This window comes from Garra rufa, chromosome 4 (assembly GCF_049309525.1).
Source record: "Garra rufa chromosome 4, GarRuf1.0, whole genome shotgun sequence".
In the NCBI taxonomy this organism is placed as follows: Eukaryota; Metazoa; Chordata; class Actinopteri; order Cypriniformes; family Cyprinidae; genus Garra; species Garra rufa.
In genome coordinates, this window is record NC_133364.1 from 14,241,583 (window position 1) to 14,257,403 (window position 15,821).

Below are 15,821 nucleotides of genomic sequence, written 5' to 3' on the forward strand. Positions count from 1 at the left end.
CACGTATTGCGTAGACAGCAATGCAACTGGCACGTTCAACGCCCAGAAACAGGGTTGCCAGGTTCCCCCCCTCAAAAAAAAAATACCCAATTGGTGCTCAAAACTAGCCCAATTGTTTTTTTGAGGAGGTCCCCTGATAAAAATTGCATTTTGGGGGGTAAAATACATGTTTTTTGGTTTGGTTTCCCTGGTGAAATTTGCAATCCAGGGGCTAAATATAACATTATTGGGGTCACTTCAACCCACATACATGAAAACCAATCCACAGCAACAGTGTTAAAGTTTTCCTCTGCTGGAAAATTCCAGATTTGGCAACATTGCCCAGAAAGGTAGTAAGGATATTGTTAAACTAGTCCATGTGACATTAGTGGTTCAAAAGGTGACATTTGTGTTCAAAGGTCTTACAGGTTTGGAATGACATGAGGGTGAGTAATTAATGACAGAATTTTTATTTTTTGGTGAACTATCCCTTTAAGAGCTTTTCAAAAATAGACACTGGTAAAAATCACCTAAGGTAACCTTTAACACCCGAAGAACCTTTCTGTTTCACAAAAGGTTCTTTGTGCGAAAGAAGGTTCTTCAGATTATAAAAAAGCTAAGAAAGAGATGGTTCTTTAAAGAACCTTTGACTGAATAGTTCTTTGTGGAACCAAAAATGGTTCTTCTATGGCATAGCTTGAAGAACCCTTTAAAGCACCCTTACTGACAAGGCCTTACCTTCTGTTAGGTATAGTTTACTAGATGAACAACCACCTAAACTAGTTTGAAACTGCTACTAATCCTAAATAACCAGCTACAAACCGTGTTAAGCTAGCTTCCATGTGAACTTTAAAGCATGTTTGCGTTATTACGCTATAAATTGAACAGCACTATACGGTAAAAGAATCTGTAATCTCGCTGTGTATTCCCCACCACGCTTTCCATCTTCGCATTGTCATGTGAGCACACAGAAAGTGCGTATTCTCATCTCCACTTTGCGTTCCATACATGTGCGCTAATGTGATATGTCTTAAGCAAATCACCCTCCCACTGAACTTAACATATATCAGCTTCTCATGCTGCCAATACAACATACATGAATGTGGCCCACTTGTATAAATGCATTAAACGTGGGTCAATAGAAGTCCAGTCTTTTTGATGTGGAGGCCAAAATCTGCCCCATTCATCCAGACAGAACGGGATGCATTTAAAAACACAGTGTAAAGATTAACACTATAACATCAGTATCACAACATACTGGGTCCTCGAGACAGAAATGAATCAAAGAATCATTTTCGCCCCTGCTAATCAGATCCATATGTTCTACTGGCCTCATCAAAGAGATTCCAGCCTGCCGCTGCAAGGCAATCCCTTGGCTCAGCTATGAATTAGCTTTCAGCTATTATGGTTTATGGTGTGCATGGCACTTTCTTTCCATCTCCTTCTCAGGCAACGGGTTGTTTTTGCGAGAACACACGCAAGGTGCAGTGAAGATGGAAATGAAAACACGTCTACATTAGCAATCCAGAAGTGGACGAATTCCCACAGCCAAAATCGCCTCAGACTGAATTCCAGCGGATGTGCTGTGAATTAATGGCTAATCAGTCCTAGCTTTCATTAGCGTGGCTTGCGTACACACATTAATGAGAGACTGATTACATGTGCGTGATTAGTCAATATTATATACAGTCGTGGCCAAAAGTTTTGAGGATTACATAAATATTGGAAATTGGAAAAGTTGCTGCTTAAGTTTTATAATAGCAATTTGCATATACTCCAGAATGTTGTGAAGAGTGATCAGATGAATTGCATAGTCCTTCTTTGCCATGAAAATTAACTTAATCCCGAAAAAAAAAAACTTTCCACTGCATTTCATTGCTGTCATTAAAGGACCTGCTGAGATCATTTCAGTAATCGTCTTGTTAACTCAGGTGAGAATGTTGACGAGCACAAGGCTGGAGATCATTATGTCAGGCTGTTTGGGTTAGAATGGCAGACTTGACATGTTAAAAGGAGGGTGATGCTTGAAATCATTGTTCTTCTATTGTTAACCATGGTCACCTGCAAAGAAACGTGTGCAGCCATCATTGCGTTGCATAAAAATGGCTTCACAGGCAAGGATATTGTGGCTACTAAGATTGCACCTAATCAACAATTTATAGGATCATCAAGAACTTCAAGAAAAGAGGTTCAATTCTTGTTAAGAAGGCTTCAGGGCATCCAAGAAAGTCCAGCAAGCGCCAGGATGGTCTCCTAAAGAGGATTCAGCTGCGGGATCGGAGTGCCACCAGTGCAGAGCTTGCTCAGGAATGGCAGCAGGCAGGTGTGAGCGCATCTGCACGCACAGTGAGGCCAAGACTTTTGGAAGATGGCCTGGTGTCAAGAAGGGCAGCAAAGAAGCCACTTCTCTCCACAAAAAAACATCGGGGACAGATTGATCTTCTGCAAAAAGTATGGCGAATAGACTTCTGAGGACTGAAGCAAAGTCATATTCTCCAACGAAGCCTCTTTCCGATTGTTTGGGGCATCTGGAAAAATGCTTGTCCGGAGAAGAAAAGGTGAGCGCTACCATCAGTCCTGTGTCATGCCAACAGTAAAGCATCCTGAGACCATTCATGTGTGGGGTTGCTTCTCATCCAAGGGAGTGGGCTCACTCACAATTTTGCCCAAAAAACACAGCCATGAATAAAGAATGGTACCAAAACACCCTCCAACAGCAACTTCTTCCAACAATCCAACAACAGTTTGGTGAAGAACAATGCATTTTCCAGCACGATGGAGCACCGTGCCATAAGGCAAAAGTGATAACTAAGTGGCTCGGGGACCAAAACGTTGAAATTTTGGGTCCATGGCCTGGAAACTCCCCAGATCTTAATCCCATTGAGAACTTGTGGTCAATCCTCAAGAGGCGGGTGGACAAACAAAAACCCACTAATTCTGACAAACTCCAAGAAGTGATTATGAAAGAATGGGTTGCTATCAGTCAGGATTTGGCCCAGAAGTTGATTGAGAGCATGCCCAGTCGAATTGCAGAGGTCCTGAAAAAGAAGGGCCAACACTGCAAATACTGACTCTTTGCATAAATGTCATGTAATTGTCGATAAAAGCCTTTGAAACGTATGAAGTGCTTGTAATTATATTTCAGTACATCACACAAACATCTGAAACAAAGATCTAAAAGCAGTTTAGCAGCAAACTTTGTGAAAACTAATATTTGTGTCATTCTCAAAACTTTTGGCCACGACTGTAACCAATCAATATGTTACAAATTCAATGTGTATTAAAAGCAATTGATGAACAAAAGTGTTCGTCTAAACAAAATTAACTAGCTTTGTTCAGCTCAGATATTCTGAAGTAAATTTTTTTACTCATTAAAAGTTACTTTTGAAAAAAGTTTAAATTGTATACACTTGCGATGAAGACTAGTCATATCTGTAGCATAATAAAAGCTTTATTTTACCTGAAGCAGGTCACTTCATAGGGGAAGGCATTTTGAGATCACATGACCATCTGAAAACTGCACTTTATATCATAATATAATCCTATTGTTGAATATTTTTAATTGCAGAATGACTCAAATATGTGACCCTGGACCAGAAAACCAGTCATAATGGTTAATTTTTTGAAACTGAGATTTATACATCATCTGAAAGTTAAATAAATAGCTTTCCATTGATGTATGGTTTATGATAGGACAATATTTGGCTGAGATACAACTATTTGAAAATCTGAGGGTGCAAAGAAATCAAAATAGTGAGAAAGTCACCTTTAAAGTTTTCCAAATTAAGTACTTAGCAATGCATATTACTAATCAAAAATTAAGTTTTAATATATTTACGGCAGGAAATGTACAAAATATCTTCACGAAACATGATCTTAATATCCTAATAATTTTTGGCATAAAAAAAAGATCATTTAGACCCATACAATGTATTTTGGGCTATAGCTACCTTTGTGGTCCAGGTATTGTGGTATATATATATATATATATATATATATATATATATATATATATATATACATATTATGAATAAATAAACAAAAACAATGAGTACTCTTTTAATTCATTATTAATGCAATGCAATTATTGCATTACCAATTATAAGTGATCAATAACTAATATATTTTTATTTAATATATAATTAAATTTAATGGGTCTGGCTTGGTCTTATCCACGTCCAGCTATTTTTAGCTGTACAAAATAGCTTGTTTTGCTGCTTGATATTGCAAATAAGAGTCTTACCGTATTATTTTAATATATTATTTTAATTATGAACACACTGGTTTGTAGTGCAAACAGTTTTACCGTTTACTGCACATTATTCTCCTCGTTATTTCCCTAAAGCGGCTAATGAACCGGAAGTCTCACCCATACACTTACTTTCCTATTTAAGAATAAAGTGGAGAAGCTAGAAACTTAAGTCGAAAATACTATGGCTCATGAATGAACCCCATATTGAAGATGGAGACTGTGATAAGGTCTGTTCACACCAAGGACAATACTATAATGATAATATCATTTAAAAAAAAATCTATCTGAATGTAAAGGAATAGCAGAGTCCAGATCACAGCTATAGCGAGAGCATTTTTTAACGAACAATAAAATCACTGACAGCCAGTCAGAATCTAAGTGTTTATCATTCTTGTTGTGAACGGGCCTTTAAGATTGCACTTAGATGACTCATTTAGAAGCACTGAGGGGGGAATGTGAGAATCACTTTTATATCAGCACACCTGTTTTGCCAGCTCGTCGTCCTCTATGGAGGTAGAAGACAGTGCTTCCATCTGTGATGATGGGTACACGGTCTGTTGCGGTTAGGTAATTTTGCGTGCCAGGCCGTTCAGTTTGCTTTGGTCAGGTGTTGAGGATCCGCCGGAGATCCAGCGCGTTTTGCCAAGAACACCTGAGGAGGCGTAACGCGCGAGTTCACATCTGTGGTTTGAACGGCAAATCTCTCATAGTCGGTTGCTTGCTTTTGATTCTTCTGCTGCTCATCCTTCCACATGTTTGCACTTGTAAACACACACCACCCATCCAATCCATGGTTTCTCCTCCACCTGCACCAGATGCTTTCAATGCCGCTTTACTGGGTGAATGACGATACGAGAACATGGCGTGGTAAACAATATTATTCATAATGTCTTGTGGTTGGATTTTAAAAGAGCGGTGGGAGGATAAGTCTAAAGTATGGCAGGTTTCTTTCCTTTTATCTTGTCGACAGCACAACAAAGTAAAAACAGAGTATTAGGATGAACTATACAGCTTATTTTAATCCCCATAGCCAATACATGAAAAATGCGACTAACAAAAGAAAAATCAAGGAGAGTTGATGTGACGGTTACGATGATCAAAATTCCTGTCAAACATCGTCCTAATCTTATCTCTTACTTCAAAAACAGAAGTTAAAATTATTAAATATTATTAAGATAGCCTAGCATACCACAGGTAAACAGATATTTATGTTTCAACTAGCTACAGCTGGCGATAGAAAGTTGAAAATATTGTAAATTGAAAGCGAGAGTGAGGTGTTTCTGCGAAACTAGCGACTGATGATAGAATAATGTAAATAAAGACTTGTAAATAAAGATAATTTCTAACACTTCCCCCATCCACTTTAGCTTGGATAAACGGGTCCTCTCATCCCAACTTGCGCCATCACTTATGACACGATTTGGATGCGCGGCCATATTGGCAATACTCAGATGTAAACAATAGCTTGGATTGCACAGTTAATATGCTACTGCTAATTTATGCTGTCTAAACCATGGAAAAACATGTGGAAGCTGCTAAATTATATAGAGAAGGATTAGTAAGCAGGAAAGTGCATAATATTTTTTACAAACTAAAGTTGATAGGTGGTAAAGATACATACGAGCAGTATTATATAAGATATTAGCCTAATATTTCATCTACCTGATTGGAAATGATAAGAACAAACATGAATGGTATCAAGATTCTTGCCCTGGAAGTCCTGGTTCAGTTTGGCCAACCACAAACACTTTTGTTTCTTGATACGTTACCTATAGCTTTTGACAAAACATGACAATGATTGACCATTTTCAGCAGCAATAATCACCAAAATATGTTTCGTTAGTTTCAGTGGCATACGTTCAATGCCGCCAATATGGCCGATTGATGACGTATCGTGAAAACACTCTATTCTTCAATGCACAAGTAAGCCTATGGGCAAGACTTCCGCTTCATTAGCTGCCATAGGGAAATAACGAGAAGAATAACAAAAGTGCAGGAAACGGTAAAACTGTTTGCACTACAAACCAGTGTGTTCATAGTTAAGATATAATACATACCAATTTGCAATATCAACCAACAAAATGAGTGGTTTTGTAAAAATAGCTGGACATGGATGAGACCGGAAGCCAGAAACATAAAATTTACAAATGGCCATACCTGCTCTTATAAGAAGAAAAAGGTGGATATTATATTAATATGTTGGGTCCAACTGAGCCACTCTAACGAACAGATTGCAATTCCATTTGGCGTCACTAGAGGTGTTAAAATAACACATTTTCTGCCTTCCACACAGGATGAAGTCACTTCTGAAGGCCACTTAGTGAGAACTGAGTAAGAATAGCAATAATCAAGAGTTGTTTCAAACTGAAGTACCCTTGAAAACAAAACATGAACTCTAAAAGTCTATGCAAACTGTAAAACTAAATTCTGATTGGTTGACAAGCTAAACAAAGCTGCACTGCCAGAAGAAAATAAGCTGAAAACATAGTTAAAAGTGAAATTCCCAGAACGTTTAGCTGTTCGAGAGTGTTTATCCAGGAATCAATACGTGATGACAAGACCCTCATAAGCAAACTCCTTGTGTCTCATATCTCCCTATGAATCAATGCTGTACAAACAGCCATCTGCTTCTCTCCCCTATGTTGATAAAGGGGTTTCTCGTCTTTGCTAGCTTCTGCAGGTATGAGAACTTCAGGGACCTATTCCACAGTCTGGGTCTTAAAATATTACTCAGCATAACTTGCTGTTTTTGGAAACCGTCATGCAGGAAATTGGCCAGATGTCCAAAGGGTCAGCGAAAAACATGATAGCTTGTCTTTGGGCCTTGTTGTTCGCCAAAAAAAGAGAGTGTTTTGACCTTCCATTGCCAGGGTGAGATCTTTTACACCATCAGCTTACTCCTTTTTTTATCCACCTTATAACGCAGAAGTCAGTCTGGGTGAGACTTCCGGGGCATTATAGGGATATGACGAGAATAACAACATGCAGTAAAGAGTAAAAACTGTTTGCACTACAAACCAGTGTTCATAATTAAGATAATACATTAAAATAATATGGTAAGACACACCAATTTGCAATATCAAGCAGCAAAATGAGCTATTTTGTACAGCTAAAAATAGCTGGATGTGGATGAGACCTGAAGCCAGACATGCAAGAGTTCCATTAAACACATAGTTAAGGACTCAGAAAGTAATTTGCAGTTTGTACAATATTGCTTGCAGTGTGTATCTGGTAATTTGTACTACAAATTAAAACCAGCCAAATGACTCATCGTTCATTTTATCGGTGCTTTCCAAAGCCTTAGTCTGTTTGTCATTATCTTCTCATTGTAATGTGTCAACTTGCCACCTGAAGCAATTCTGTTGCATAACATTTCAGATAAACGGTTCAATGCTGCATACCTATTCACTTGTTTTCCAGACATAGGTCAGTTGCTTCCCAGTTTTGACTAAACAAATGCCTTTAGAGGTGATGTCCCTGAAAATGAAAAGATGCTTGTTAAAATGATCACATTTTAATGCACAGTTTTTGTTTTACAGGCATTTGAAGAGACTTCAAAATCCATACACGTCATTACTCACATCATACTGGTAGAAAGTGATTCAATTACATCAAACAGTGAGTGAAAAGTTTCTTATACTGCACAAACAAACTTGGAAGTGAAACACAAGAAACATTTGATCTATAAGTACAAGCTAACTAATATTAACAACCTCACAGTTGACTTTGACTTGGCAGTCTAGCCAATCTTCAAGCTGAAATGTCAGCAATGTCCTTAGTAGTTTTTTTAATCTGACATTTAAACATTTTAAGAAGGGATTGAAGTTTAAAAAATTAAGGCAAAAAGCAGAAATAGGCAGCTATACACAGATGTAAAAATAAAATAGGATTATATATTATGCATTAACCAAAATTACACGTTTTCTTATTGCCACATTGAGAAGAAAGTATAATTCTAAAATATATAGAATTGCACTTTGTCATGAAAATATTGTTGCAATGGAAAATGGTTCTGAAACAGGCTTCATTTTCTTCAAGCAAAGAGTTTAGGGTGAACAATGTCCATGTTCTTGGTGTGATTCATGAGATTCACCTAGTAAAGACTGTGTGGCCAAGACAAGGCATTAACAATAAGCAGTGAGGATCTATATAAACAAGTATGATGCATCTCATATGTCAGTCCTGTAACAATTGTCCAAGTTCGTGGTCACACAGATTTCCGCCGTTTTCCAAAGACGTTGTTGATGAGCTTAGCCATGGACTTCGAACCGCTTGGGCGACGCCGTCGCTCCTTGGCCTTGCCTCCCAGACTTGCATTGCGCACGATCTTGGAGAACATGAGCACCACTTCCTGGTAGTGCTCCGCAGCAGACAGCTCGTAAAACTGACAGCGGCCTTCGGATGCCAACCTCTGGCCTTCCTCCCTGTCCACCTCCCGCATGTGGCACAAGTCTTGCTTATTGCCCACCAGGAAAATCACAGAGTCCGCGTCTCTGCAGTCACAGGAGTAAAAACATCACTTAAGATGTTTCATTATTTCCTGCTCGCTAAAGTATGTCTTCTACATGCATTGGCTCTGTCTGACAATGCTTAAAGGATTAGCTCACTTCCAGAATAAATACAAATTTCTGGATAGTTTGCGCTCCCCCATGTCATCCAAGATGTTCGTGTCTTTCTTTCTTCAGTTGAAAAGAAATGAAGGTTTTTGAGGAAAACATTCCAGGATTTTTCTCCATATAGTGGACTTCAATGGGGATCAACGAGTTGAAGGTCCAAATTGCAATTTCAATGCAGCTTCAAAGGGCTCTACACAATCCCAGCTAAAGAATAAGGGTCTTATCTACCGAAACAATTGGTCATTTTCTGCAATTTGAACACTTAACACGTTGATCTCCATTGAAGTCCACTATATGAAGAACAATCCTGGAATGTTTTCTTCAAAACCCCTTCTTTTCGACTGAAGAAAGAAAGACATGAATGTTTTGGATGACATGGGGGTGAGTAAATTAATAGGAAAATTTTATTCTGAAAGTGAACTAATCCTTTAATTTACTATAACTAAAGTAAAGGGAGCAGAAAGAAAAGCCTGAAAGCCTAATTTGTTTAAATGCTGAATAAACAAACAGAATTAAGCCTAACTGAAAACAGACGGTCATTCAATAATCCCTTTACTTCTACTATGAAGTGAATTTTTCTCAAATGCATCTACTTAGTCATTGCAATTTTTTCAATAGTCAAGGCTAAACTAAAAATAGATGTTTTTCATTCAATCTCTGAGTCCTTGAGTCACCAGCTCATTCGCCCATTAGCACCACCTACATACTCGATTCAACAATCCTCCTCAATGTGAAGTGAAGCTGGTAAATTATGGACACCCACATAAGAGCAGCACTCATATATGGACAGAAATAGGCACAACCTCTGCTGCCTGAGGGTGTTGTTGTGAACAGCATGTTCTCAGAGTGACTGCTACCTTTTAGATCCTCCCAGGTGAAGCTCTCGGATCAGGTGCACCATGGCTTTGGCCGTGAGGAAGGAGGAACGATCGCTGATGTCGTAAACGACCACAAAGCCATCGGCCCAGTGGATCTGCTCGTTGAGAGTGGACTTTCCCTCGCATGGCTGCACGAAGAAAACAGACATCCAGATATGTTTTTTAGTCTTTTATAGTCCTCAAGTGAAAGTCTATCTCCTGTTTTCCTTTCATATCAAAACCCACCGTCATATTTCTTCAGAAGAGTCTTACAGACCTTTCAGAATCTACAAAATGGTAATTATTTTACCAAAACGAGAGGGATCATGCAAAATGCATGTTATTGTTTGTTTAGTACTGACCTGAATAAGATATTTCAACATCAAAAGATGTTTACATAAAGTCCACAAGAGAAAATAATAGTTGAATTTATACAAATGACCCGTTCAAAAGTTTACATCCTCTTGATTCTTAATAATGTTGTTACCTGAATGATCCACCGTTGTGTTTTTTTTGTTTAGTGATATTTGTTCTTGAGTCCCTTGTTTGTCCTGAACAGTTCAACTGCTTGCTGTTCTTCAGAAAAATCATTCAGGTCCCACAAATTCTTTGGTTTTCCAGTATTTTTGTGTATTTGAACCGTTTTCAACAATGATTGTATGATTTTGAGATCCATCTTTTCACACTGAGGACAACTGAAGGACTCATATACAACTATTACAGAAGGTTCAAATGATCATTGATGCTCCTTGAAGGAAAAACCATGCATTAAGAGCCTTTGAAGATCAGGGTAAATTTAACTTATTTTGTCTTCTCAGAAACATGTATCTTCTATAGCCTCTGAAGGGCTGTACTAAATGACAAATTATGATATGGCAATCTCCATTCTGTTCAAAAGTTTTCACTCCCCAGCTCTTAATGCATGGTTTTTGGTCCTGGAGCATCAGTGGGTGTTTGAACCTTCTGTAATAGTTGCATATGAGTCCCTCAGCTGTCCTCAGTGTGAAAAGATGGATCAAAATCATACAGTCATTTTTGAAAAGGGTTCAAACACACAAAAATGCTGGAAAACCCAAAAAATTGTGGGACCTAAAGATTTTTTTTCTGAAGAACAACAGACAGTTTACCTGTTCAGGACAATCAAGGGACTCATGAACAACTATCACTAAACAAACAAAACCACAGCTGTGGATCATTCAGGTAACAACACTGTATTAAGAATCAAGGGGATGTAAACTTTTGAAAAATTCAAATTCAACTATTATTTTCTTTTGTGGATTACATGTAAATATTTTTTTATGTGAAATATCTTATTCAGGTCAGTACTAAATAAACAATAACATGCATTTTGTATGATCCCTCTTATTTTGGTATAATTAACATTTTGGACATTCTGAAAGGGGGATGTAAACATTATTTTTACCTTTTTGAGCAAGTTACGTAATGCTAAAATTTTCTAAATATGTTGCGAAGATTAAATGAACTCATCTACATATTAGATGGACTTAAGTTTTTTTTTTTTGTATTTATTCTATAAATTGTCCAAAAATGCCTCAGCATAATCTTGCTTTTGTTGTTTTTAAAGAAAACCAGAGCAAATAATTTTCCCTTTTTTCCTTTCCTTCCTTTTTTTTCATTTATGCTACATACTGTCGATTAAGCTTAGCTTATATTGAACCACCAATATGATTAAATGGGATTGTGAGGAAGTACAGGATAATCATTTGGACCCCCAAGAAGCACAGATGGTATCCAATCACATAATGGCCAACAGATTGATGAAATAATTGGATTTCATCCAAGGGGAAAACACAGTCATCCACCTAGACTGTATTTACCTCATTTTGACCACAATAATAATATATATAAAGCTCAGGGAGGAAAAAGTATTTTTAAATACACACTGCATCTCACATTAACTCACTCCTGTGTGGTTATATAATGGCTATTTCCAAATAATAATATGCGTTCAGGCCTAATATAGACTTACAGGGCAGATGGGATAGCGAGTAGGGCTGATTGGTTCATTATATATCGCTGGCTGTGTCTGGAGCTTGCGGTAAGGTTATATAAGGCAGCGAGACCCGCAACTCTGCAATACTCATTAACGCAAGTGAGACAGATGATACTGGCTTTCTTCTGGATACAAACTAATAGTTAGCAGGTTAAACCTAAGGTCTCTGGAATATGTCTAAACTAGTCATGACTACAAAATGGGCTGCTTACAGTAAAATCTATATGTGACACTGGACCACAAAACCAGTCATAAGGGTCAATTTTTTTAAGTTAAGCTTTCCATTGATGTACGGTTTGTTAGGATAGGATAATATTTAACTGAGATACAATTGTTTGAAAATCTGGAATCTGAGGATGCAAAAAAATCGAAATATTGAGAAAATCGCCTTTAAAGTTCTTGGCAATGCATATTACTAATCAAAAATTAAGTTCTGATATATTTACAATAGGAAATGTACAAAATATCTTCATGGAACATGATCTTTATTTAATATCCTAATGATTTTTGGCATAAAAGAAAAATTTATAATTTTGATCAATGCTATGCATTTTTGGCTATTGCAACGGGTCACATATTCATATATCCTGCAATACATTTTTCTTTGCTTGCAATGAAATTCAGTCTACAGAAAGAAGCAGTGAAGTGAAATTACAGTTGCATGACCACATACCTGAGAACATGGGTCGTACAGTTCAAGATTGAGCTGTCGTCCATCAATAGACATACGCTTTCTGTAAATGCATTCTGTAAAAGCAAGAACAAATCACATCAGATACAAATGATTCCTGCAGGATACACTGGCACACTGTGTGTACCCTACTTGGCACTGCACCCATTAGTGCCATTGCTCTTATAGTAGTGCTGGGTGGTCTCACAGACATCCAAATATAAAAACAGGCAGTCAGTGTATGAAATACCATAAAAAATATTATTAAACTTTTCAGTGACTGATTTTGAAGCCATTTGGTTACACCCACTCACTCATCAGTCCTGCACACTTCACCAATCATATAACTTAAATAGATCATCCTAAATAATAATAGTAAAAATGCACCGATATGAAAACAATATAACAAATACCTGATGATGATGCATATTCTCCAATAAATCGCCTCGTTAGAAACCGAACAATAAGTGCTGTAAATATAAAGACGACAACAAAATATGAAGCATATTTTTTTTGTAATTCGCACTGCATATAAAAACAAAATTTGTTTACGCTTTAGTTCAAAATGCGTAAATACAGCATAGAAAATATAAAAACAAATGGCATACATTTAGGTTTAATGTTCAAAATAAACATACCTGATTTCCCCACACCCTCGGATCCCAGAACTGCAAGTTTTATGTCATTCATTATGATTTGTGAAAAAAACGCTTCCAGTTCGCGAAGGAATACAAACTCAAACGCGTCGACTTTGTTCAACGGACGCGCCACATTTTAGTCAATGTGTAAACAGTGGAGACTGAAAGTAAGACTGGACTGCTGCATCCTCTGGTCGTTCAGAGTCGTGTTGGTCAGGTGCTCGTCAGACTCGCACTGTAAAGTCGAGCTGCCTCTGCTCTGCTGCTCTTCTTCTGTGCTCCAGCGCGACGCAGCTCGACCATTCACAGGATTCTGACGTCGCGGTGACGCAAGCCGCAGCTGGAGCCAAAACATCGCAGGATCTGTGTATATGTGGATGGCTGAAAAGGTTTGCGCTTTGTTTGTTGACATGTTTTTTTGCCAGTTTGCTGTAGTGTTTGAACCATGGTTGTACTCACCAACATTCTGTTCTTGTATGAAATATGAGACAGACATTATGCGATAGAATTATGAAAAAATACACCGTAAACATTAAAAACAACAACAACTATCTGTAAACAACAACAAATATTACTAACGTTACATATCAAAAAGACAAAAACTAGCGGTTGTAAAGCAAAATATGTAGATTAATAAATGAAAATAAAAATTCTGAGAGAGGGATTTTATTATTTGAAGTACTGGAATTGATGAAAAAAACTAAATCAAAATATGATATATACTTACCTGCATAACTTCTAAATACATAGGCTACACACACACACACACACACACACACACACACACATATATATATATATATATATAAATCAGAGAGAGATTTATTATTTTAAGTAATGGATGACAAGTCATTAATATTAAATATATAATATATATAGTAAACAAGAAGAATTATATATATTTAAAAAATCAATTTTATTAAAATAAATATTAAAATTTAACAGATGATGCCTTATTCATGATTAATTTATCAGATTAATCATTGATATTATAGTAAAATATATATATATATATAAATAAATAAACAATATTAATAAATAATAATAAAAAATTGCATAGAATATTTAATATAATTAATTAAATAAATATATAAATAAATAAATTATATATATCTATATATAAAAATGAAATAATATAATATAATAATAAAAAAATGCATAGAATATTTAATATAATTAATTATACATACATAAATACATACAGACAGACAGATAAAGATACACTTTTATTAGTGAAATTAAAAACACAAAATAATAACATTTCTCCCCCAACAATAAAATAAAATAAATAAAATAATTCTAATTATTTTATTTGACTAATTCTCACTAATAACTAACAATTAACTATGACTTTTACCTCTAGAAACTCCTAATTTGCTATTTAGTAATAGTCAGGTAGTTATTGGAGTTAAGATATAGGGTTGGATTAAAGGGTTAGTTCATCCAAAAATGAAAATTCTGTCAATAATTATTCACTCTCATGTCGTTCCAAACCCATAAGACCTTTGTTCATCTTCAGAACACAAATTAAGATATTTTTGATGAACTTATTTCCAAGAGCTTTCCGACCTCACATAGACAGCAAGGGTCCTTCTACGTTCAAGGTCCAGAAAGGCACCACAAACATCAACAAAAATAGTCAAAATTGGTGAAAAAAGTTATTTTTGTCTAGTAGCTTCATATAATTACAGTTGAACCACTGTCACATGGACTATTTTGTCAGTGTTCTTGGTACCTTTCTGTGCCTTGAACGTGGAAGGACCCTTGCTGTCAGATTTCATCTAAATTATCTTAATTTGTGTTGCAAAGATGAACAAAGGTCTTACAGGTTTGGAACAACATGAGGGTGAATGATTAATGACAGAATTTTCATTTTTGGGTGAACTAGCTCTTTAAGGGATCTAAAATATGTCCATGCAGAAATTAAGATGTGCAAATCAAAGTGTGAATGCAAGAATAGTTCTACCTCTCAAGATACACAGTCTGCCAAAACTCAAAGCAGCTTTGGCTGAAACAAACATTTGCTTCACTAATTGTGAGGTCTGTGCAAGTCTGTGGGTGTTGTTTGGACCTTCACTGATTGAGCGTATGTGGATGTATTACATAAGACGGCCCCCCACATAATGACTCACACATCATAAACAACATTTAGCAGCCGAATGCGGTTTAAAGCATATCTGCCACATTATCTCACACAGAAGTTTGCTTATCAACAAGTCCATCTGATGGCTTGAAAAAACGAATGCATATTAATTGCATTCGAGTTCCAGTGTTGGCGCAGCTGCTGTTTATAGCGTGTCTGAAAGAGTGGCGCTGCAAGGCCAAATGGATCACTTATCAAGAGCCATTATACTAGCAACATAATCAGTGATAGCAGAGCCTGGATGTGATTACAGGCTGTTGTATCAACAGATTCATGACGGGAGCAAAACACACTCAGAAATGCTCCTTGTGTTTATCTATGATATAGGAGGAAAAAATGCCTGTATGTGCCTGCAAAGCCTCATTCTTAAAAGAGATCCTTCATTATTAAGATAAACACTTTGTAATTAAGATTGTGGCTTTGGAACAATTCACAAAGACGTTGCTTAAAGGGACAGTTCACCCAAAAATAAAAAATTTGTTATTAATTACTCACCCTCATGTCGTTCCAAACCTGTAAGACACACAAATTAAGATATTTTTGATTAAATCTGAACGATTTCTGACACGTTCAAGGCCAAGAAAGCCTGTGAAGAAATCTTAAAAAAAAATAAATAAACAAACAAACAAACCAAAAAGGTCAAAGGTGAGTG

At 36.6% G+C, this 15,821-nt stretch overlaps 1 protein-coding gene across 1 annotated transcript; it reads right to left on the reverse strand.

The window, feature by feature from the left end:
* Positions 1-7,726: 7,726 nt before the first annotated feature.
* Positions 7,727-13,362, reverse strand: rergla (RERG/RAS-like a). Its single transcript, XM_073838594.1, has 5 exons — positions 13,027-13,362; positions 12,802-12,858; positions 12,392-12,465; positions 9,705-9,853; positions 7,727-8,724 (listed from the first exon to the last, which is right to left on the reverse strand). The coding sequence occupies exons 1-5, from the start codon at positions 13,076-13,078 to the stop codon at positions 8,439-8,441; spliced, it is 618 nt and encodes a 205-aa protein (XP_073694695.1). The 5' UTR covers positions 13,079-13,362; the 3' UTR covers positions 7,727-8,438.
* Between the last annotated feature and the right edge of the window lie 2,459 nt (positions 13,363-15,821).

Excerpts from the sequence above, each read along its gene's own strand:
- rergla (XM_073838594.1), bottom strand. The coding sequence starts at position 13,078 with ATGAATGACATAAAACTTGCAGTTCTGGGATCCGAGGGTGTGGGGAAA. Across the intron at positions 12,859-13,026 it reads CGAGGGTGTGGGGAAATCAG|CACTTATTGTTCGGTTTCTA; the intron begins GTATGTTTATTT and ends TTATATTTACAG. Across the intron at positions 8,725-9,704 it reads CACCTGGGAGGATCTAAAAG|AGACGCGGACTCTGTGATTT; the intron begins GTAGCAGTCACT and ends CTGTGACTGCAG.